This window comes from Somniosus microcephalus, chromosome 7 (assembly GCF_052327205.1).
Source record: "Somniosus microcephalus isolate GS21.2 chromosome 7, FLI_Smic_1.0, whole genome shotgun sequence".
NCBI lineage: Eukaryota > Metazoa > Chordata > Chondrichthyes > Squaliformes > Somniosidae > Somniosus > Somniosus microcephalus.
Genome location: NC_140993.1, coordinates 77,720,257 through 77,744,837, shown reverse-complemented (window position 1 = coordinate 77,744,837; position 24,581 = coordinate 77,720,257). Strand labels below are relative to the sequence as shown.

Genomic DNA, 24,581 nt, shown 5'->3' with positions numbered 1-24,581 from the left:
GCTTTGGCTTTCTTGAATGCAGCTTCGCACTCCTTCGTCCACGCCCAGGCCTTGCCCTGACACAGCAACTCGTAATGGCTTCAACAGTGATGCCAGCTGTGGAATAAACTTTCCGTAATAGTTCAGGAGACCTAAGAATGACCGCAGCTGGTCGACATTTGTAGGTGCAGGAGCGTCGGCAATGGCTTTCACTTTCGACGGTGCTGTGTGTAGGCCGTCCGCGTCGATGACATGGCCTAGGTACTCCACTGATGGCTTGAAAAATTCGCATTTGTCCTTGCAAACGCGTAAGCCATATTCTTCAAGTCTTCCCAGTGTCTTCGTCAGGTTCTGCAGATGCTCGTTGTCGTCCTTTCCTGTGACAAGGATATCGTTGAGATAACATTGTACCCCTGGAATGCCGCTTAAGATCTGGTCCATAGCCCGCTGAAACAATGCTGGTGCTGACATTATACCAAAGGGTAGGCGGCAGTACCTGTAGAGGCCCTTGTGGGTGGTGATGGTGAGGTACTTCTGTGAGTCCTCTTCTACATGCATCTGCAAGTAGGCTTGGCATAGATCAATCTTGCTAAACTTCTGACCGCCTGCTAGACCCGCGAAAAGATCTTCAATGATGGGGAGGGGGTACTGTTCAGCTGAGAGCACAGGTTTCACTGTTACTTTGAAATCTCCACATAAGTGAACCGCGCCGTCACTCTTCATCACTGGTACCACGGGCGTGGCCCACTCACTGTGCGAAACCAGCACCAGGACCCCTATCTTGACCAGACGCTCCAGGTCAGCCTCCACCTTTGGTCTGAGGGCGTAGGGAACGTTCCTGGCCTTCAGGAATCGTGGCTGGCTGTCGGGCTTCACCTTGAGTTTGACCGTAATCCCCTTCATACTCCCCAATTCTCCGTCAAAGACAGCTGCATGCTTTGTCAACATTGCCGCTAGCCCCGCCTCTTCGACTGACACCGCATTCACTTTTTTCCAATCCAGATGAATTTTCTCCAACCATGGCCTGCCCATCAGGGATGGCTAGTCACCCTTGACCACGTAAACTGGCAGCATCACGGTTTGTCCATTAAGCTCCACCTTGACCTCCGTCTTACCCAGCATTGGGACTGTTTCCCCAGTGTAGGTCTTTAAGATGAGCTTGGCTGGTGTCAGTGATAGGTGGTTCAGTTTTTCTTTGAATAGCTTCTCTGAAATCGAGACAGCGGCCCCCGTATCCAGCTCCATTTTGACCGGTATTCCCTCTAGTGGTGGAGTGACTCCATAGCCCGATGAGCCTCCATTCACCGTTAACACATGGAGATTCAGCTCCCCATCAGAGTCTGTGTCACTGTCTTCCTGTTCTTCTTTCACCATGTGTAGGTTTTTCTTTTTAGAACGCCAGTTGGATGCGTTTCCTTGTTTGTGTCTGTGTAGGATTGTTTGCTTTGCCCTTTACACACACGTTCAATGTGTCCTTTCTTTTCACATTTCCGACAGGTCAGGTCTTTACACCAGCAGTCAGATGGCTGATGACCTGACCTTCCACATTTGTAACACTCTCTGGCACCCCTTGCATGCTTATCCGGTGTAGCTGCTACCCTGTGCACTCTTGTTACAGCCCCCAACAGCTGTGCATCTTTAGCTGCTAACTCCATAGACACATGGAGCTCCACTGCTGATTTAAGCGTCAGTTTGTCAGTCATGAGCAAGCACTTCTGCGTTGCATCACATCTTAATCCACACACAAACCTATCACGGACAGTGTCATTTAGAGTTTCACCAAACTCACAATGCTCAGTTAGCTTCTTTAGCACTGCAACATATTCGGCTACGGACTCGCCCTCCCCTTGGTTTCGTTTGTGAAACCTGAACCTCTCGGCAATCAGCAGCGGCTTGGGTGCGAAATGTGTTTTCAAAACTTCCACAATCTGATCATATGTCTTCGCGCCGGGCTTATCCGGGTACATCAAACTCCGTAACAAGCCAAATGTTTTTGCTCCGATCACACTGAGGAACGTCGCCACTTTCACGTCATCTTTAATGCCATTTGCAGTCACACAAAATCCGCAACGCTCTGTATAAGCACTCCATTGCTCCGCCGTTTCATCAAATGGTCCAAACGCTCCGGTTAGCATAGCCATTTTGTTTTCTTTTTTTTTTTACAGTCCTTTTCCTCCACTTCGTTTCACTGTATCGTTGCTCTCCCCCTTCTTATTTGTGTAACACACGAACCGCCACCTTTACGAGGCGATTGCATCAGCACTCGACTGCGGGCGCGCCATTAAGAAAAGACAGGAACTTCTTACTTTAAACATCGCCGATTCCAGTGCAAAGTGATGCGCAACTCCGTCATCCTCGTCACCAGTTTTGTTGTGTCTCGAGGGGTTTTATACCCTTGCCTATATAACAATTAAGAAGGATTCCGGGGTGGAGAGTTTAGTTAACAGCCATTTTATTTACAATGTGCTTCTTCACTCAATGCACTACATTTCCCATAGTGTATTGCAAATCACCACTACGGTATCCCATGTGGGACAATTCTAATACACATTCAAAATACACAACATCCACAAATTTAGAAATTGTGGTTTTGATTCCAAAGTTTAAATTGTGAACGCCATTGGTCCCGGTACTGATCCTTGTGGAACACCATTTGTGGAATACCTTCTGCCACTCTGATTAGCTACCCTTTACCCCTATTCCCTGCTTTCTGTCTTGAAGCCAGCTATCCATTCTGCTACTTGTCCACTGACTCCGCATTCTCTGACCTTATTCATTAGTCTGTTATGTGGTACCTTATCGAAAGTCTTTTGAAAATAAGATAAATTACATCTACTGCATTACCCTTGTCTACTCTCTCTGTTACCTGTTTAAAAAATTCAGTGAGGTTGGTCAAGTAAGACTTTCCGTTTTGAAATCCATGTCTATTCATTATTATTTTTGGTTTCTAGATGTTCTTTTTTCTCCTTTTTAGTAGGGATTCTATTATTTTTCCTACCATCAATGTTAAGCTGACTGGTCTATGCACATGTCCTATCTCCCTTCTTAAATATAGATATCTGGCACTACACCTTTTCCTAATGAATTATTGAATATGTGTAGTAGTGCCTCCTCTATCTCTTCCCTAGAATCTTTTAAAATGCGCGGATGTAATCCATCCAGTCCACTGGTTTTATCCTCTGAGTTTGATTAGTTTATTTAATATTTCTCCGCTTTTTTTATTTTAAATGCGCTTATCTCATTTCTGATCATCTGACGTCAAATCCACCTGTTCTGTCTCCCTGGTAAATACTGAAGCAAAGTAATTATTTAATATTCTTGCCATTTTTCTATCGCTGCCTGTGATATTATCCTGTCCATCCCTTGGTGGTCCTATTCCCATCCTGACTCCTTTTTTTCATTTAGGTGCCTGTAGAATATTTTACAATGTTGGTTTATGTTCCTTGATAATTAAATTTAATAGTTTCTCTTTGCCTTCCTAATTGTTTTTTTTTACTTCTTTCCTAATTTCTTTGTATTCTCCTCCTCCCCTCCCCCACCCCGAATTCCTTACCCTCTCCATCTCTCGCCTCCCACCCTGAGTTCCTGACCTTCTCCTATATTTATATTAATGTTGTAGAATTGCATATGTCACAGAAAATTGTGTGCCTCTGCTCAGAACATATAAGACTGCTCAGAACATATAAGAACAGAACAACTAGGAGTAGGCCATTTGGCCCTTCGAACCTGCTCCACCATTCAATAAGATCATGGCTGATCGTCTAACTCAACTCCACCTTCCCGCACTCTCTCCATATCCCCTGATTCCCTTAGTATCCAAAAATCTATCGATCTCTGCCTTGAATATCCTCAACGACTGAGCCTCCACAGCCCTCTGGGGTAGAGAATTCCAAAGATTCACCACCCTCTGAGTGAAGAAATTTCTCCTGACCTCAGTCTTAAATGGCCGACCCCTTATTCTGAGACTGCGACCCCTAGTTCTAGACTGTCCAGCCAGGGGAAACAACCTCTCAGCATCTACCCTGTAAAGCCCTCTCAGAATTTTTCTATGTTTCAAATGAGATCACCTCTCATTCTTTTAAACTCTAGAGAATATAGGCCTAGTCTACTCAATCTCTCCTCCAAGGACAATCCCCTCATCCCAGAAATCAGTCTGGTGAACCTTTGTTGCACTCCCTCTAAGGCAAGTATATCCTTCCTTAGGTAAGGAGACCAAAACTGTACACAATACTCCAGGTGTGGTCTCACCAAGGCCCTATATAATTGCAGTAAGACTCCTTTTACTCTTGTGCTACAGTCCCTTTGTAAGAAAGGCGAACATACCATTTACTTTCCTAATTGCTTGCTGTACCTGCATGTTAACTTTCTGTGATTTCTGTACAAGGGCACCCAGGTCCCTCTGAACACCAGCCTTTCCCAGTCTCTCGCCGTTTAAAAAATATTCTGATTTTCTATTTTTCCTACCAAACTTCACATTTCTCCACATTACCCCATCCGATGAGCCTAATTTTGTGTAATAACTTCTTGTATGGCACCTTATCGAATGCTTTTTGAAAATTCAAATAATCTGCATTCTCTGCTTCCCCCTTATCTAACCTGCTAGTTACAACCTCAGAAAACAGATTTGTCAAACATGATTTCCCTTTCAGAAATCTGTAATCTGCCCAGCCATATTAAGATTTTTCTGAGTGTCCTGTTACCATGTCCGTAATAATAGATTCTAGCATTTTCCATACTACTGATGTCAGGCTAACTGGCCTATAGTTCCCTGTTTTCTCTCTCCCGCCTTTCTTGAATAGCGAGGTAATGTTTTCTACCTTCCAATTTTTGGGGACCATTCTAAAGTCTAGGGAAATCTGGAAGATCAAAACCAATGTATCCACTATCTCTGTAGCCAGTTCTTTTAAACCCTAGAATATAGGCCAACACGTCCAGGTGATTTGTCCCATTAATTTCCCCAGTACTCTTTCTTTACTGATCCAAGTTCCTCATTCTCACGAGACCCTTGGTTCCCCACTATTTCCGAAATGTTTTTTGTGTCTTCTGCCGTGAGGACAGATACAAAGATTTGTTTAATGTCTCTGCCATTTCCTTATTCTCCATTATAATTTCTCCTGTCCCTGCCTCTAAGAGACCCACGTTTACTTTCGGTAATCTCTTCCTTTTTACATACCTATAGAAGCTGTTTTTATGTCTCTTGCTAGTTTACTCTCATACTCCAGTTTCTTTCTCTTCATCAATTTCTTGGTCATCCTTTGCTGAATTCTAAAATCCTCCCAATCCTCAGGCTTTCTGCTCTTTTTGACAACATTATAAGCCTCCTCCTTTAATCTGATACTACCTTTAACTTTTCTTGTTAGCCACAGTTGGACCACATTTCCCGTGGGGTTTTTATTCCTTAAGGAAATGTATATTTGTTGTGAATTATAAATTATTTCTTTTAATTCTTTAGTATCTCATTTTCTATTTGCTGTGCCAAGCAGTAATAAGCTATTTAGTGGGGATATTAAATATTTTGAGGGAGTAGCAGTAATATTATTTTTCAAATTTTTGTGTAAAATCATTCCTCAAATTAAAATCTGTAGGTGGCAAATACTGCAGCTCCGAATATAAAATATCCGATATTTTTATAAATACAATTATAAATGAGCTTATATTTCTGTTTGTCTATTTACTGACTACATTTTCATTTATTATGTACCTGTTGAATAGTAAACAGTTTGTCCAAAGTTTTTTTTTTATGTCCGAGGTACCAGTGGATGATGATGGTAATTTTTAATTTTCTGAAAGTGATTTTTGTAGTGCTGTTTAGTTCCAGGTATTATAACCATTTTAGTAATGCAATAGCTTTTACATTATAGGTGAAATGACAGAGCTGAGAAAGAGAAAAACACAGAAATGTTTAGAAGAACCCGCCATTCAGGAGGAGGCCAAGCCCGTGGCGGTGGCAGCAGCAGCAGATGCATGCCTGGAAGAGTCTGCCCCGAAGGATGAGGTCGAACAAGCCTGTGCAGAAGAAATTGTCTCAAAGGAGGAAGAAGAGGAGGAGGAACGTACAGAAAAACTGACGCCGACAGACAAAACAGCCAGCACAGGAAGCAAGGATACAAAGAGCAAGTGTAAGTATGTGTATTTTCCTTTTTTAAAATTCGTTCCTGGGATGTGGACGTCGCTGGCAGGGCCAGCATTTATTGCCCGTCCCTAATTGCCCTTGAGAAGGTGGTGGTGAGCCGCCTTCTTGAACCGCTGCAATCCGTGTGGTGAAGGTACTCCCATAGGGCTGTTAGGTAGGGAGTTCCAGGATTTTGACCCAGCAACGATGAAGGATCGACGATATACTTTCAGGTCAGGATGATGTGCGATTTGGAGGGGAACTTGGAGGTGGTGGTGATCCCATGCGCCTGCTGCCCTTGTCCTTCTAGGTGGAAGAGGTCGTGGGTTTGGGAGGTGCTGCTGAAGAAGCCTTGGCGAGTTGCTGCAGTGCATCTTATCGATGATACACACTACAGCCACGGTGGAGGGAGTGAATGTTTAAGGTGGTGGATGGGGTGCCAATCAAGCAGGCTGCTTTGTCCTGGATGGTGTCGAGCTTCTTGAGTGTTGTTGGAGTTGCACTCATCCAGGCAAGTGGAGAGTATTCCATCACACTCCTTACTTGTGCCTTGTAGATGGTGGAAAGGCTTTGGGGAGTCAGGAGGTGAGACACTTGCCGCAGAATACCTTGCCTCTGACCTGCTCTTGTTGCCACAGTATTTATGTGGCTGGTCCAGTTAAGTTTCTGGTTAATGGTGACCCCCCCCAGGATGTTGATGATGGGAGATTCGGCGAAGGTAATGTCGTTGAATGTCAAGGGGCGATGGTTAGACTCTCGCTTGTTGGAGATAGTCATTGCCGGGCACTTCTGTGGCACGAATGTTACCTGCCACTTATCAGCCCAAGCCTGAACGTCGTCCTGGTCTTGTTGCATGCGGGCATGGACTGCTTCATTATCTGAGGAGTTGTGAATGGCACTGAACACTCTGCAGTCATCAGCGAACATCCCCATTTCCAGCCTTATGTCGGAGGCAGCTGAAGATGGTTGGGCCTAGGACACTGCCCTGAGGAACTCCTGCAGTGATGTCCTGGGGCTGTGATGATTGACCTCCAACCACCACAACCATCTTCCTTTGTGCTAGTTATGATTCCAGCCAGTGGAGAGTTTTGCCCCGATTCCCATTGACTTCAGATTTACTAGGTCTCCTTGATGCCACGCTTGGTCAAATGCTGCCTTGATGTCAAGGGCAGTCACTCTCACCTCACCTCTGGAACTCAGCTCCTTTTGTCCATGTTTGGACCAAGGCTGTAATGAGGTCGGTAGCCGAGTGTTCTTGGCGGAACCCAAACTGGGCATCAGTGAGCAGGTTATTGGTGAGTAAGTGCTGCTTGATAGCACTGTCGATGACCCCTTCCATCACTTTTTGCTAATGATTGAGCGTAGACTGATGGGGCGGTAATTGGCTGGATTGGATTTGTCCTGCATTTTGTGGACAGGACATATCTGGGCAGTTTTCCACATTGTCTGGTAGATGCTAGTATTGTAGCTGTACTGGAACAGCTTGGCTAGAGGCGCAGCTAGTTCTGGAGCACAAGTCTTTAGCACGACAGCCAGATATTGTCGGGGCCCATAGCCTTTGCTGTATCCAGTGCGCTCAGCCATTTCTTGATATCATTAGGAGTGAATCAAATTGGCTGACGACTGTCTTCTCGGATGGTGGGGCCCTCGGGAGGAGGCCGATATGGATCATCCACTCGGCACTTCTGGCTGAAGATGGTTGCAAACGCTTCAGCCTTGTCTTTTGCATTCACGTGCTGGGCTTCATCATCATTTGAGGATGGGGATGTTCATGGAGTCCACTCCTCCCGTTAGTTGTTTAATTGTCCACCACCATTCACGACTCAATGTGACAGGGCTGTAGAGCTTTGATCTGATCCATTGGTTGTGGAATCGCTTAGCCCTGTCTATAGCATACTGCTTCTGCTGTTTAGCATGCATGTAGTCCTGTGTTGCAACATCCCCAGGTTGTTACCTCATTTTTAGGTACACCTGGTCCTGCTCCTGGCATGTTCTTCTACACTCTTCATTGAACCAGGGTTGGTCCCCTGGCTTGATGGTAATGGTAGAGTGGGGGATATGTCGGACCATGAGGTTACAGATTGTGGTGGAATACAATTCTGCTGCTGATGATGGCCCACAACGCCTCATGGATGCCCAGTTTTGAGCTGCTAGATCTGTTCTGAATCTATCCATTTAGCACGGTGGTAGTGCCACACAACATGATGGAGGGTGTCCCCCGTGTGAAGACGGGACTTTGACTCCACAAGTACTGCGGCGCGGCAGTCACTGCTACCAATACCAATACAATCATGGACAGATGCATCTGCGACAGGTAGATTGGTGAGGACGAGGTCAAGTAGGTTTTTCCCTTGTGTTGGTTCTCTCACCACCTGCTGCTGGCCCAGTCTGGCAGCTATGTCCTTCGGGACTCAGCCAGTTCGGTCAGTAGTGGTGCTACTGAGCCACTCTTGGTGACGGACATTGAAGTCCCCCACTCAGAGTACATTCTGTGCCCTTGCTACCCTCAATGCTTCTTCCAAGTGGTGTTCAACATTTCTTCTTACTTTCACTAATCCTGCAATGACCTTTTTAAAAGTTTGCTGTCAAATGACTGCCATAGTAGCAGCACAATTACTACAGGTAATTTATTTACCCAAGGCATTTTCTCAGTTTTATTCCAAGTAGGTACTACTGGAAGTAATAATAAAAACAGAAAATGCTGGGAATACCTGAAACGTTAACACTGTTTCTCTGTCCACAGATGCTGCCTAACCTGCTGAGTATTCCCAGCACTTTCTGTTTTTATTTCAGATTTCCAGCATCCACAGTATTTCGCTTTTGTACTACTGTAAGCAATGCAGACATTATTGCATGGATTGAGAAAATACTTGAAGAATGAAATTGAAAATTCCATTGGTTTGTCATCTACATAAACCAACTTGCTTTGTTTAAGAAAAGACTTGTCACAGCCAGTCCTCTTCTCCATCAGACAACTTCAGAACCGTAGGAGTTTCCCACACTGCCTCTACCTCAGTTGATCTTTCCCTCAGCTGATGGTCACCCACTTCCCTTCCTCCGTTTCACTATGCCTCTTTAGCTGCCAGTGACATGAAATATGCATTATACGAAGCTTTCCTTTTCTTCTTCAGTCTGGATTGTCTCCACTGTTTCTCAAGCTCAGTAGCCTTGAATGGGAGTCACTCCTTACACCTATGTTTGTCCTGGATGCTCGTGGTTTCCAGAAACACTCAAATGATGGCATTCCACACAACATTAGTTTCAATTATTTTGCCATAATAAATGGACTTGAATGTGTTGTCACCTTCCAGCTCCATGCTTTTCTCTACCAAACATCCGAGTTAAATCCCTTCAGTCCAGCTTACCCTGCTCATAGCATTCGAGGCAGCCCTGGCCAAAGACAAGACTGGCATCCTCTGACTTAATGCGCTATTCTTCCTAAAACCCTCTGCTGTTCAAATCAGGGCTACTATTTTTACAGTTTTCACAGAAAAGTGCACAGTCACAGAATTACAACCCCCAAAAATGCTTGTAAAAATCTCATGTAATAAAAGCGATATTTAGTCATTTTGTGAATTTGTGGCTATTAATCTGTTTCACAATGGCATGTACCTCTTCTCTTCTGAACCAACTCTGTTCAACGACTGAACCTCTACCGGCTGCACATCTACTTTGGTTTCTCCTAGCTTGAATTTGGACAAGGTGGCATCCCCTCCTGGTACTGAATCCAGTCACTGGAAATCAATTGCATTTCTGCAGTTTTGAATAATTGTGGGAGTCCAACATTATTATTTTTTTTAAACACCAAATACTTGCATGTTTGAAGAACTGTTGTAATCAAGAAGAGCTTAACTGTTTATCGGGGCCTATCCAAACTATGGGTTGCAATTTAACTAGAACCTTATGTAATGACTATTAAAATAACTATTAATATATTTCCAATTGCAGTTAACTACAGACCTCAGCCCAGGTCATTGGCAGGGCAGAGTTGCACAAAGACAGACCATGGTTTTATAAATAAACAGTCAAGCAGGATTGGATTACACTTTTATATAACATGGAGTTATTACTTAAAGTAGACTCATGAATAATATGCCACACTGAGCTAAATTGCATCTGTTTTGAACTTGTCCTTTAAAGGAAAAAAATGCACAATTAATTGTAAAAGTTACCCACATTGATACTGTTATTTTTAACAATTCAGATCGGATATGTTTGGCTAAAGTACACAAATTATTGTGTTTGCTAGTCTGTAATTAAAAACTTTATAATTGTGTGTGGAAGTTTCTGTATTTCATACTTGTGATAGAGTTGAATTTTTTTTAATGTTTTGCAGCTGCCTTTCATCAGTGGGTAAAGGTTTTCTTTGGCAGCTGGGCAGCAATTGCAAGTGGAATGTTGTATGCTGTGTACCTTTCTACATTTCATGAAAGAAAATTCTGGTTTTCTAGCAGACAGGTGAGATTGTTAGTATATCTTGAGGTTTGCCTAATTTGCTGTTAACGATAATGCTAAAGATATTTTTTCCCCTTTTCCCCTCCCCCCCCCACCCCCAACACCACCTTTTCTGAAGGTGGTGACTCATACTAACAAGCAGTTGTGGTTGTGGCACCGTCCTTGGCCTCTTGTATTGTTCCACGGAAGCTCAACGTAAACTCGAGGAACAGCAAATCATCTTCCGATTAGGCACTTTGCAGTCTTCCGGACTCAATATCGAGTTCAATAATTTCAGACCATAACCTCGGCCTCTATTACTTTTTTCCTTTTTAATTTTTTCCACCCCTTTGTTTTGGGTCCTCCTTTTTCCCCCCCCCCCCCCCCCTCCTTTTCCTTTTTGTTTCTCTCTCTCACCTGGCAGCTGTCCTTATCCTGCCAGTACACTTCACACCTAATCTCCGCTGCCTTTTGTCTCCACGGGCCCATTACCATCTCATCTGGCTTCTAATACCTTTTATTGTCTCCTTTTCTTCTTTTGTTCGATCGCAGCTTTGCCTTTGATCTTTTTATTTTCTTTCCAGTTTTGAAGAAGGGTTTCAACCCGAAACGTCAACTCAAATTTCTCTCCACGGATGTTGCCTGACCTGCTGAGTTTTTCCAGCATTCTCTGTTGTTAGTAAGCAGTTGTGGTTCTCTGGTACCTTGTATCAGTGGCTATTCTTCATATATAAATGAAAGCAAGTTTCAGGGCCTGATAATGACCTTTGAACCAGATGACTGCAAGTACTGTTTAAAAGCAGTGCTTTGCTGGTGTAGGTTGTTTATATTTAGAAGATTGAATGGCAAGCTCTGTGCCCGGCCTCCCAATAATGGTACTACCCTGTGGACAGTATTTCCTATAGCATAGTTTTGGGGGTGGGGGGAGGATCAGACACGCATGACCGAGACGGAAAGGAGAAAACAAAAACCCTGTCATGTCAGGAAAGTCCAGTAATGCCAACTCTCGCAATTTAATTGCAAGACACACGATTTTTTTAATGAAAGTTTTCCCCAACTCGTGATCTCTCGATTGACCTCTGATTAAATTATGACTTTTTTCCCGGCTGTATGAATCTTCGTCGCTGCCTCCTGTGATTGGCTGCTGGGGACACGTGGGTTGGGTCAGTGGTTCTCAAGGGGGTGGTTGGAGGGCGGGGATGGGGTCCGGGATCACTGCGTGATCAAAGGCTGTTGCGGACCATGGGCACTTAAACAGGCACAGTACCGACCGCAGAGTTAGATCGCAGACCCCATTTAATGTTGAAGTGTACCTCGGAGTCGACTCCATTTTTCTTTCGGATGCGATCGTTTTTCTTGTGCCGAGCTGCAGTCCGAAAAAGCAATGAGCTGTGCCAGACTTCCTGCGCTGTGTGTTGTTTTATCTGAGGCTAATCGCTGGGCTCTGGAGCGTTTGTGAGTTTCAGACTGTGTGTGAAGCACTTCTCAGCGCCAGGGGTTACTGTCTATCCCTTTCATCTGTCTTCAGATCCCATGTAACCATCAGACTGCAAAGGGATTGGTTAGGAGTGAGACATCCTGGGGAAAGTTGGTAATAGTGAAAAAACAAACTTTGCTCCTCCTTCAGACTGGGTTTGCACACATGCCTGCTTAACTTGAGCGTGGAATCCTGACGACCATAGTGTCATAACCGCACAGAAGGAGGCCCATCAAGTCTGTGCCGGCTCTCTGTAGAGCAGTCCAGTCAGTCCCATTCCCCCGCTCTATCCCCGTAGCCCTGCAAGTTTATTTCCCTCAAGTGCCTATCCAGTCTCCCCTTGAAAACATTGAGTGTCTCCACTTCCACCACTTCCGTTGGCAGCGAGTTTCAGGTCCTCACCACTCGCTGTGTAAAAAAGTTTTTCCTCACATCCCCCCTGTATCTTTTTCCCAAAACCTTAAATCTGTGTGCCCTAATCCTTGTACCATCAACTAGTGGGAACAGCCTTTCCCCGTCTAGCCTATCCAAACCCGTCATAATCTTGTACACCTCTATCAAATCACCCCTCAACCTCCTTTGCGCTAATAAAAACAAATCCAGCTTCTCCAACCTGTCCTTGTAGCTAAGATCTCCCATCCCCGGAACCATTCTGGTAAATAATCTCTGCACCCTCTCAAGTGCCTTCAAATCCTTCCTAAAGTGTGGTGACCAGAACTGGACGCAATATTCCAATTGTGGCCGAAACAGCGCTTTATAAAGGTTCAGCATAACTTCTCTACTTTTGTACTCAATACCTCTATTTATGAAGCCCAAGATCCCATATGCTTTGCTGACCACTCTCTCTCAATATGTCCCGTCACCTTCAGGGACCTATGCACATTAAATCCCAGGTCCCTCTGTCCCTGCACTCTCTTTAAAACTGTGCCATTAAGTTATATTGCCTCTCCCTGTTCCTCTGCCAAAATGCATCACCTCACACTTCTCTGTATTAAGTTCTGTTTGCCACTTGTCTGCCCATTCTGTCCTGTTGCAGTCGATTGATATCATCCTCACTGTTTGAAACCCCCCGCCCCCCCCCCCCCCCCCCCCAAGTTTGGTGTCATCGGCAAATTTAGAAATTCTACTCTGTATTCCAATAGGCCCTAGCACTGACCCTTGGGGAACACCACTTTGACCACTGGACAAAGATACATGCATCCATAGATAGATGCAATATATCATTTATTCTCAATACATGCATCTTTGAAAATCTTGTTGAATAATATAAATAACTATTTATAACTATAGTACTGACTTCAAGATTCTTATTATTGAAGCTGCATTGCACGGAATATTACCCTCTGTAATGAGTCAGAATACATTCAGAGTTGTATACAACCACACAAAGCTGTATACAAAGAACAATCTATATGCCATTGCTTACAAAATAGGCAAAAATCAGGATGGTGACAATTTTCATGCACCTTGACATTGGCAGGATTTTTTATATGGGAATTTGGCTTTGTTATTTTTCTCACTGATTTTTCTCTGCCAGTTAATTTTCCCCTGCTCTGAGGTGTACTGAATCCCCAATGCCATCAATGGAACTGAATATCAGGCTCTGCATATAATGGGTGGCTGATCTGATATCGCCCGAATATCAATTCATTAAATATATTCACAATTCATTAAATATATTTAAGAAGGGGTTGGATATATTTCTTAAGGCTAAAGGGATCAAGGGATATGGGGAGAATGCAGGGACAGGGTACTGAATTTGGATGATCAGCCATGATCTCATTGAATGGCGGAGCAGGCTCGAGGGGCCGACTGGCGTACTCCTGCTCCTATCTTCTATGTTTTGTGTCACCACTCGAGCCGTATTTCTAGGCCAGACTGTTTTCTGTGATTGAAGGGTCTAGATTACAACCACATAGTGTTCTGGAAAGGGTAATGATCAAAAGCAGAGCCAGGCCGGCCTGCGAGTGATGAAACAGCTACTCCTGCTCCTATTTCTTATGTTCATGTGTTTTTAATGTCAGTAATTGCAAGGCCAGTGAGGGGTCAGGTCAGGTCGAGGGGAAAAAAATAGCAACTCATGATTTCTATACCAAATCTCATGATTTTTTTAAGAGTTTGTCTCCTGATTTATGAGGCGGTGGGGGGTGGCAATGTCCTCCAAGCCAGGTACTCTAATATTGAGCTTTACTTTGAATATGTAATTTAAAAAAATTCTAATATCATTACAAGCAGTCCTTTAGAGTATTTTTACAGTGCTTTTAAGGTGTGTCTTTCTGAAGTTGAGCGCTGACAGTAATTTCAAATGCACTAAACTGTCCCCACCACTTACACTGTCCATGCTTACACTGTTCATATCGGGCAAATGGTGCCAACATTTTCAATCACCATAGGAGCCTATTGCAAAGGTGCCGCTTATAACGTAGCGTGCTGATTGTTTCGGGCAGTTCAACAAGTACTTACCGATTTAAAAGGCTCTGCTGATTTCAGCCAAGATCAGGTTTTCAAGTAGCATCAAACCACCATTCACACCTTGTAATAACAACAGCAAACGTTGGAAAAACTCAGCAGGCCAGGGCAACATCTGTGGAGAGAGAAACGGAGTTAACGTTTCAGGTCGAAGACCCTTCGTCACCATTCACACCTTGTACTCCCCTGTATTGTGTTTATTCATTTAAAAGGCTGTACTAATTCCAGTTGCGGTCAGGTCTTCGAGCAGTTTCAACCCACCGTTCACACCTTGTTATTCCCCAGTATTGTATTTATTGATTGAATAGACTGTGCTGATTTCAGATGGAGTCGAGTCTGCAAGCAGTTTCAATCAGCTGTTCACACCATGTTAAAGTACGATTACCTTAGTGATGAGATTCTGGATGCAACTGCTAACAATTGCCAGTTGCTAAGTGAGATTTTCCATTTTTTAAAAACATGTTGGTAACTTAGCTTTTTAGTTTTACCAGCCACTGCGTATAGCGCAAAAAAAATCACGTTAACACCAATGCACCTGCTATAAGTGGTGGGCACTTTTTTTTCTCCTTTCACTCTCTCCATTAGTCCTCTGTTCCTTTCTTGAAGGAGGTGGTTATTAGAACAGTGAGTACACTTCAAAAGTACTTAATTGACTGAAGCATTTTGGAGTTCCCTGAGGTTATGAAAGGTGCTATATAAATGCAAGTTTGCTCTTTCTTTCTGCTGGAGTACAGTTCAATAGGCCATGTAGTACCTTGTCCAAATGTCTATTCTACACATTTTGGCACGCTATTCGACTATGGGGGTATCATCCAAGCCTAATCCTTTACTCGCCAACTGTCTACATGCGCACCTTTTAGCAGATCAAGGATTCTGGCTGATATTTTGTTACTTCACTCGATTAGGGACACTGAGGCCAGTTGGTGTGCTCTCGTCAGGTAGAAACATAGAAGATAGGAGCAGGAGTAGGCCATTCGGCCCCTCGAGCCTGCTTCGCCATTCAATGCGATCATGGCTGATCATCCAAATTCAGTACCCGGTCCCTGCCTTCTCTCCATATCCCTTTAGCCTTAAGAAATATATCCAACTCCTTCTTGAATATATTTAATGAATTGGCCTCTACTGCCTTCTGTGGTAGAGAATTCCACAGGTTCACCACTCTCTGGGTGAAGAAATTCCTCCTCATTTCTGTCCTAAATGGCTTACCCCTTATCCTTAGACTGTGACCCCTGGTTCTGGGCTCCCCGACCATCGGGAACACCCTTCCTGCATCTAGTCTGTCCAGTCCTGTCAGAATTTTATAAGTTTCAATGAGATCCCCACTCATTCATCTAAACTCCAGCGAGTATAAGCCCAATCGACCCAATCTCTTCTCATACGTTATTCCAGCCATCCCAGGTATCAGCCTGGTGAATCTTTGCTGAACTCCTTCCATGGCAAGAACATCCTTCCTCAGATAAGGCGACCAAAACTACACACAATACTCAAGGTGTGGTCTCACCAAGGCCCTGTACAACTGCAGCAAGACATCCTTGTTCCTGTACTCAAACCCTCTCGCTATGAAGGCCAACATACCATTTGCCTTCTTAACCGCCTGCTGCACCTGCATGCTTACCTTCAGCGACTGGTGCACAAGGACACCCAGGTCTCGTTGCACTTCCCCTTCTCCCAATCTATTGCCATTCAGATAATCTGCATTCCTGTTTCTGCCACCAAAGTGGATAACCTCACATTTATCCACGTTATATTGCATCTGCCATGCTTCTGCCCAATCACCCAACCTGTCCAAATCATCCTGGAGTTTCTCGGCATCCTCCTCACAGCACACACGCCCACCCAGCTTTGTGTCGTCTGCAAACTTGGAGATATTACATCTAGTTCCCTTGTCTAGATCATTAATATATATTGTGAATAGCTGGGGTCCAAGGACCGATCCCTTGGACCCCGTTTATTCCAACTCTTTGCTTTCTGTCTGCCAACCAGTTCTCTATCCAAGTCAATACCTTGCCCCCAATCCCATGTGCCTTAACTTTACACGCTAATCTCTTATGCGGGACCTTATCGAAAGCCTTCTGAAAGTCCAAATACACCACATCCACTGGTTCTCCCTTATCTATTTTACCAGTTACATCCTCAAAAAATTCCAGTAGATTAGTCGAGCATGATTTACCTTTTGTAAATCCATGTTGACTTTGTCCGATCCTGTCACTGTTTTCCAAGTGCTCTGCTATTGCATCTTTTATAATGGACTCTAGCATTTTCCCCACTACCGATGTCAGGCTTACCGGTCTGTAATTCCCCGTTTTCTCTCTACCACCTTTTTTGAATAGTGGGGTAACATTAGCTACCCTCCAATCCATGGGTACTGTTCCAGATTCCATCGAATGTTGGAAGATGATCAGCAATGCATCTACTATTTCTAGGGCCACTTCCTTAAGTACCCTAGGATGTAGATTATCAGGCCCTGGGGATTTATCGGCCTTCAATCCCGTCAATTTCCCTAACACCATTTCCCTACAAATACTGATTTCATTCAGTTCCTCCCTCTCATTAGACCCTATGTTCCCCGACATCTCTGGGAGGTTATTTGTGTCCTCCTTTGTGAATACAGAACCAAAATATGTATTTAATTGGTCTGCCATTTCTTTGTTCCCCATTATAACTTCCCCTGACTGCAAGGGACCTATGCTTGACTTCACCAATCTTTTTCTCTTCACCTATCTATAAAAGCTTTTACAGTCAGTTTTTATGTTCCCTGCAAGCTTACTTTCATATTCTATTTTCCCCTTCTTAATTAATCCCTTTGTCCTCCTTTTGTTGAATCCTAAACTGCTCCCAATCCTCAGGTTTACTGTTTTTTCTGGCCAATTTATATGTCCTCTCCTTGGATCTTATGCTATCCCTAATTTCCCTTGTTAGCCACGCTTGAGTCACCTTTTTTGTTTTATTTTTATGCCAAACTGGGATGAACAAATTCTGTAGTTCATCCATGTGGTCTTTGAATGTTTGCCATTGCCTATCCACTGTCAATCCTTTGAGTGACATTCCCCAATCAATCCTACCCAACTCTCGCCTCAGACCATCATAGTTTCCTTTATTTAAATTCAGGACCCTAGTCGCTGAGTCAACTACTTCATTCTCCATCTTAATGAAGAATTCTATCATATTATGATCGCTCTGACCCAAGGGGCCTCGTACAACAAGATTGCTAATTAATTCTTTCTCATTACATAATACCCAGTCTAAGATGGCCTGATCTCTGGTTGGTTCCTCGACATATTGGTCCAGGAAAACATCCTGTAAACACTCCAGGAATTCCTCCTCCACAGTATTGTTACTAATTTGGTTAGCCCAATCTATATGTAGATTAAAGTCACCCATGATGACTGCTGTGCCCTTATTGCACGCTTCTCTAATTTCCCTTTTAATGCCATCCCCAACCTCCGCATTACTGTTGGAGGTCTGTATACCACTCCCACTAACGTTTTCTGCTCCTTGGTATTTCTCAGTTCTACCCATACAGATTCCACATCATCAGAGCTAATATCCTTCCTTACAATTGTGTTAATCCCTTCTTTAACCAGCAATGCTACCCCACCTCCTTTTCCTTTTTGCCTATCTTTCCTGAATACTGAATACCCCTGGATGTTGAGTTCCCAGCCTTGGCCACCCTGGAACCATGTTTCCATAACCCCAATCAAATCATATTCGTTTACCTCTATTTGCTCCTCGCATTAAGACACAAAGCCTTCAGGCTTGTTTTTTTAACGCTCTTAAACCTATTAGAATTATTATTTACTGTGGCCATGTTTGATTTAAACCGTTCATTTCTCTGACTGCCGCTTTTGTTTTTCTCCTTCCTATCTTTTGCTTTTATCCTTGTTTCCCTTTCCTCTGTCCCCCTGTTGAGGTTCCCAACCCCCTGCTATTTTAGTTTAAACCCTCCCCCAGAGCACCAGCAAACACTCCCTCTAGGACATCGGTCCCGGCCCTGCCCAGGTGCAGACCGTCCGGTTTGTACTGGTCCCACCTCCCCCAGAACCGGTTCCAATGTCCCAGGAATTTGAATCCCTCCCCCTTGCACCATTCCTCTAGCCATGTATTCATCTGAAATATCCTTCTATTTCTACTCTGACTAGCGCGTGGCACTGGTAGCAATCCCGAGATTACTACCTTTGAGGTCCTATTTTTTAATTTACCTCCAAACTCCGTATATTCAGCTTTTAGGACCTCACCCTGTTTTTTTACCTATATCGTTGGTACCTATATGCACCACGACAACTGGCTGTTCACCCTCCCCTTCCAAAATGTTCTGCAGCTGCTCTGAGGCATCCTTGACCCTTGCACCAGGGAGGCAACACACCATCCTGGAGTCTCGTTTGCAGCTGCAGAAACACCGATCTATTCCCCTTACAATAGAATCCCCTATTACTATAGCTCTAGCCCTCTACCCCTCTTTTTCCTCCCGTCCTGTGCAGCAGAGCCACCCCTGGTGCCAGGAAGTTGGCTGCTGCTGCCTTCCTCTGATAAGCCATCCCCCAACAGTATTCAAAGTGGTATATCTGAGAGGGGGATGTCCACAGTGGACCCCTGCACTACCTGCCTGCGCCTACTACTCTGTCTGTTGGTCACCCATTCCCTTTCTGCCTGTCCAACCTTTGCCTCTGGTGTGACCAACTGCTTAAATGTGATATCCATGACGTCCTCAGCATCGCGAATGGTCCAGTATGTATCCAATCGCAGCTCCAGCACCGCAGTGCGGTCTGCCAGTAGCTGCAGCTGGACACACTTCCTGCACACATGGTTGTCAGGGACACAGGAAGTGTCCCTGAGTTCCCACATAGCGCAGGAGGAGCATACCACGGGGCCGGGCTGTCCTGCCATGACTTACCGTTTAATTAATTGAAATTAAATTGAATTAAATCAAATCCATCCCACCAATTACACTACAGTTAAATGATATATTTAAGGGCCCTGGTTTACAAACAGTCCCTGCTACACCACAGAGACCTTAAACTATAAACCACAAAGTTAAAGTTTAAAAAGAGAGAAATATTCACCAACCATATTCACCAACCAATCACTTACCTGCTTTCTGGTGACATCACACTTCGATTACTTTTTACTTCTCCCTCCCTCTGAGCTCGGAGATTGGAGATTAGTAAGCCTACCTGGTCCTCGCCGCAGGTTTCATACCTCGCCGCCTCGTCTCCCGCAGGTCCGCTGCCGCCGCTCAGCTAACTCCAAACAGTTCAGCTATTGAATGAAGGGCCTTCCTGATCCCTTTGACTCTATGCTGCACCAAGAGTGTGTTTACCTACGGCAGACCACTCTGTAATACTTATTATGGGTTACATGCTAAATGCTACATTTTTATTTGTTTTTCTCTCCCTTGGTTTCTGTCATGTTTAGAAGTGAGAGGTGGATATAAAATGTGTACAGTAAAGTACAGAACTGCGTCTAAGATATCATAGAGTCAATTTTCCAAAGCATTATGATTTGAAAGCCATTGATGACTTGGAATAATGTTCCAAATCAGCCTTGAAACTCTTCCAGCCCACCCCTGTTCCCTCTCCAAAGAGCCCTATTTTCAAATAAACATTTTTTTTTAAAATGTGCGTGCATGTTGTTGAATTCTTTTTGATTACATTTCCTGATTAATTTTGTATGTTTTATAATGCATCTCGGAAACTGAAGTTGTTCGATTTAGTCTGACAATGAAACTGTACAGAAAAGTTTCTTCAGTAACCCAAATGGTCTTTTCTCCAAGTATTTATGCTTATTGTTGAGAAGCCCTCCCAGGATGTACAGTGGCTAGTCTGGAGCCCATCCTAGTTCATTTTAAGATGACTTTGCTTTGGCGATTGGGAAGCAAATGTAATGCTACTATTCAAGAAAGGAGGGGGACAGAAAGCCGGAAACTATAGGCCAGTTAGCCTAACACGAGCGAATATGGCTAGGATAAATAAAATTAAAGAGTTAAATGCGTGGCTCAAAGACTGGTGTGGGAGAAATGGGTTTTGCTTCTTGGGACACTGGCACCAATACTGGGACAGGAGGGAGCTGTTCCGTTGGGACGGACTCCACTTGGCCAGTGCTGGGACTAGAGTCTTGGCGAATCATATAACTAGGGCTGTAGAGAGGGCTTTAAACTAATTAGTGGGGGGGAGGTTTCTAGAGAGCAAATAATAGAAATGACAACAGAGAAGGTCATAGACTTAGGTAGCAGTGGGGGAATTAAAAAACAGAATGTGTCAGGAAGGGACAAAAGGTATGGAGCAAAAATAAAGTACTAAAAAGGGAAAAAACAGGAACTAAGTGTTACAAAACATATTTGAAAGTTCTTTATCTGAATGCACGTAGCATTCGTAACAAAATGAATGAGTTAACGGCACAAATAACGACATATGGGTATGATCTTGTGGCCATTACAGAAACATGGCTGCAGGGTGACCGTGACTGTTTATTAACCTGGTATGTTTAATTCCCAATCAGGAAGGACAGGCAGGAAGGGAGAGGAGGTGGGGTGGCTATGTTAATAAAGGAAGGAATCACTAAAATACAGAGAAATGATATTGGGTCGAAGGAGCAGGATAGTGAAACAGTTTGGGTGGAGATAAGGAATAATAAGGGGAAAAAAACACTAGTGGGTGTAGTCTATAGGCCTCCGAACAGTTGCAACTCTGTTGGACGGAGTATTAATCAGGAAATAGTTGAGGCTTGTAATAAGGGAACAGCTATAATTATGGGGGATTTTAATTATCATATTAACTGGACAAATCAAATTGGGCAGAGCAGCCTTGAGGATGAGTTCATTGAGTGTATTAGGGATGGGTTTCTTGAGCAGTATGTAACTGAACCGACCAGGGGGCAAGCAACCTTAGATTTGGTCCTGTGTAATGAGACAGGATTAATTAAAAATGTCCTAGTAAAGGATCCCCTTGGAATGAGTGACCATAACATGGTTGAGTTCCATATTCAATTAGAGGGTGAGAAGGTTGGATCTCAAACAAGCGTGCTGAGCTTGAATAAAGGAGACTATGAAGGTATGAGAGCGGAATTGATTAGAGTGGACTGGGAAAATAGATTAAAGGGTAAGGCGGTACATGATCAGTGGTGTACATTTAAGGAGTTATTTTACAACTTCCAAAAAATATATATTCCACTGAGGAAAAAAGGGTGTAAAAGAAAAGATAGCCATCCGTGGCTAAGTAAAGTAATTAAGGATAGTATCCGACTAAAAACAAGGGCATATAAGGTAGCCAAATCTAGTGGGAGGATGGAAGATTGGGAAGTCTTTAAAAGACAGCAAAAAATAACTAAAAGATTGATTAAGAAAGGGAAGCTAGATTATGAAAGTAAATTAGCAAAAAATATAAAAACAGACAGTAAAAGTTTCTATAGTTATATAAAAAGAAAAAAGGTGGCTAAAGTAAATGTTGGTCCATTAGAGGATGAGACCGGGAAATTAATGGTGGGAAACATGGAGATGGCAAAAACACTGAACAATTATTTTGTATCAGTCTTTACAGTAGAGGACACTAAGAATATCCCAACACTGGACAAACAGGGGGCTCTGGGGGGGGAGGAACTAAATACGATTAAAATCACTAAGGAAGTGGTACTTGGTAAAATAATGGGACTCAAGGCGGATAAATCCCCTGGACCTGATGGCTTGCATCCTAGGGTCTTGAGGGAAGTAGCGGTAGGGATTGTGGATGCATTGGTAATAATTTTCCAAAACTCACTGGACTCAGCAAAGGTCCCGGCAGATTGGAAAACTGCTAATGTAACACCCTTATTTAAAAAGGGTAGTAGGCAGAAGGCTGGAAACTATAGACCTGTTAGCCTAACATCTGTGGTTGGCAAAATGTTAGAGTCCATTATTAAGGAGACAGTAACGGGACATTTGGATAAACATAATTTAATAGGACAAACTCAGCATGGTTTCATGAGGGGGAAGTCATGTTTGACAAATTTGCTGGAGTTTTTTGAGGAAGTAACATACAGGGTGGATAAAGGGGAACCAGTGGACGTAGTGTATTTAGACTTCCAAAAGGCATTTGACAAGGTGCCACACAAAAGATTATTGCTCAAGATAAAAAATCACGGGATTGGGGGTAATATTCTGGCGTGGGTGGAGGATTGGCTCTCTAACAGAAAGCAGAGAGTTGGGATAAATGGTTCGTTCTCAGATTGGCAACCAGTAACTGGTGGTGTTCCGCAGGGGTCAGTGCTGGGTCCCCAACTCTTTACAATCTATATTAATGATTTGGAGGAGGGGACCGAGTGTAACATATCAAAGTTTGCAGATGATACAAAGATGGGACGGAAAGTAGTGAGTGAGGAGGACATAAAAAACCTGCAAAGGGACATAGACAGGCTAAGTAAGTGGGCAGAGATTTGGCAGATGGAATACAATACTGGAAAGTGTGAGGTTATGCACTTTGGCAGGAAAAATCATAGAGCAAGTTATTATCTTAATGGCAAGAAACTGGAAAGTACTGTAGTACAAAGGGATCTGAGGGTCCTGGTGCACGAAACTCAAAAAGTTAGTATGCAGGTGCAGCAAGTGATCAAGAAGGCCAATGGAATGTTGGCTTTTATTGCTAGGGGGATGGAATATAAAAACAGGGAGGTATTGCTGCAGTTGTACAAGGTATTGGTGAGTCCGCACCTGGAATACTGCATACAGTTTTGGTGTCCATACTTAAGAAAAGACATACTTGCTCTCGAGTCAGTACAAAGAAGGTTCACTCGGTTAATCCCGGGGATGAGGGGGTGGTCATATGAGGAGAGGTTGAGTAGATTGGGACTCTACTCATTGGAGTTCAGAAGAATGAGAGGCGATCTTATTGAAACATATAAGATTGTGAAGGGGCTTGATCGGGTGGATGCGGTGAGGATGTTCCCAATGATGGGTGAAACTAGAACTAGGGGGCATAATCTTAAAATAAGGGGCTGCTCTTTCAAAACTGAGATGAGGAGAAACTTCTTCACTCAGAGGGTGGTAGGTTTGTGGAATTTGCTGCCCCAGAAAGCTGTGGAAGCTACATCATTAAATAAATTTAAAACAGAAATAGATAGTTTCCTAGAAGTAAAGGGAATTAAGGGTTACGGGGAGCGGGCAGGAAATTGGACATGAGTCTATGTTCGGAATGGTCATGGCCCTGTGGGTAGTGGAGTGGGCCCAGGGGCCGTGTAGCCTGGTTCTGCTCCTACTGTGTTCTAATTCTGTGTTAGATTTCAGGAGATGGTTTTATTCCTGTTCCTGGCTGGGGTGGAGATCGTCTTTACAGAAGGTAAGTACTGTAGAAAATATAGGGACAGAGTGATCTCCTGGAAGAATTTCGATCGCCTAGATGGGTCGGAGAGGAATTTCCCAGATTTTTTTCTCCCAAATTGGCCATTGGGTCTTTATCTGGTTTTTCGCCTCTCCCGGGAGATCACATGGGTTCGGGTGGGTGCAGAGTGATAGAAGATTTGAGGTTAGGATCAGATCAGCCATGATCTTATTGAATGGTGGAGCAGGCTCGAGGGGCCGATTGGCCTACTCCTGCTCCTATTTCTTATGTTCTTATAACATCTGTCATTGGGAAAATGCTGGAATCCATTATTAAGGAGGTAATATCAAGACATTTAGAAAATCATAAGACAATCAAGTAGAGTCAACATGGTTTTATGAAAGGGAAATCGTGTTTGACAAATTTGCTAGAGTTCTTTGAGGATGAAACAAACGGGGTGGATAAAGGGGAATCAGTAGATGTAGTGTATTTGGATTTCCAGAAGGCATTCGATAAGGTGCCATGTAAAAGATTACTGCACAAGATAAGAGCACAGGGTTGGGGGTAATATAGTGGCATGGAGAGGGGATTGGCTAACTAACAGATAACAGAGTCGGGATAAATGGGTCATTTTCCGGTTGGCAATCAGTAACTAGTGGGGTGCCACAGGGATCAGTGCTGGGGCCTCAACTATTTACAATCTATATTAATGACTTGGATGAAGGGACCGAGTGTACTGTAGCCAAATTTGCTGATGATACAAAGATAGGTGGGTTAGCAAGTTGTGAGGAGGACACAAAGAGCCTGCAAAGGGATATAAACAGGC

General features: G+C 43.8%; 1 protein-coding gene across 3 annotated transcripts in view; it reads left to right on the top strand.

Moving 5' to 3' along the window:
• Nucleotides 1-24,581, top strand: part of LOC147114745 (putative C-mannosyltransferase DPY19L4) — a 119,007-nt gene that overhangs the window by 18,674 nt on the left and 75,752 nt on the right. For 2 of the 3 annotated variants that reach the window (XM_085992638.1, XM_085992636.1), the window contains exons 2-3: nt 5,841-6,098; nt 10,428-10,549. In XM_085992638.1, the coding sequence (XP_085848764.1) occupies nt 5,846-6,098; nt 10,428-10,549 (375 nt within the window). In that variant the 5' untranslated portion in view covers nt 5,841-5,845. Of the gene's footprint in view, nt 1-5,840; nt 6,103-10,427; nt 10,550-24,581 lie in introns of those variants that run through there. The other variant, XM_085992639.1, reaches the window with a different exon arrangement.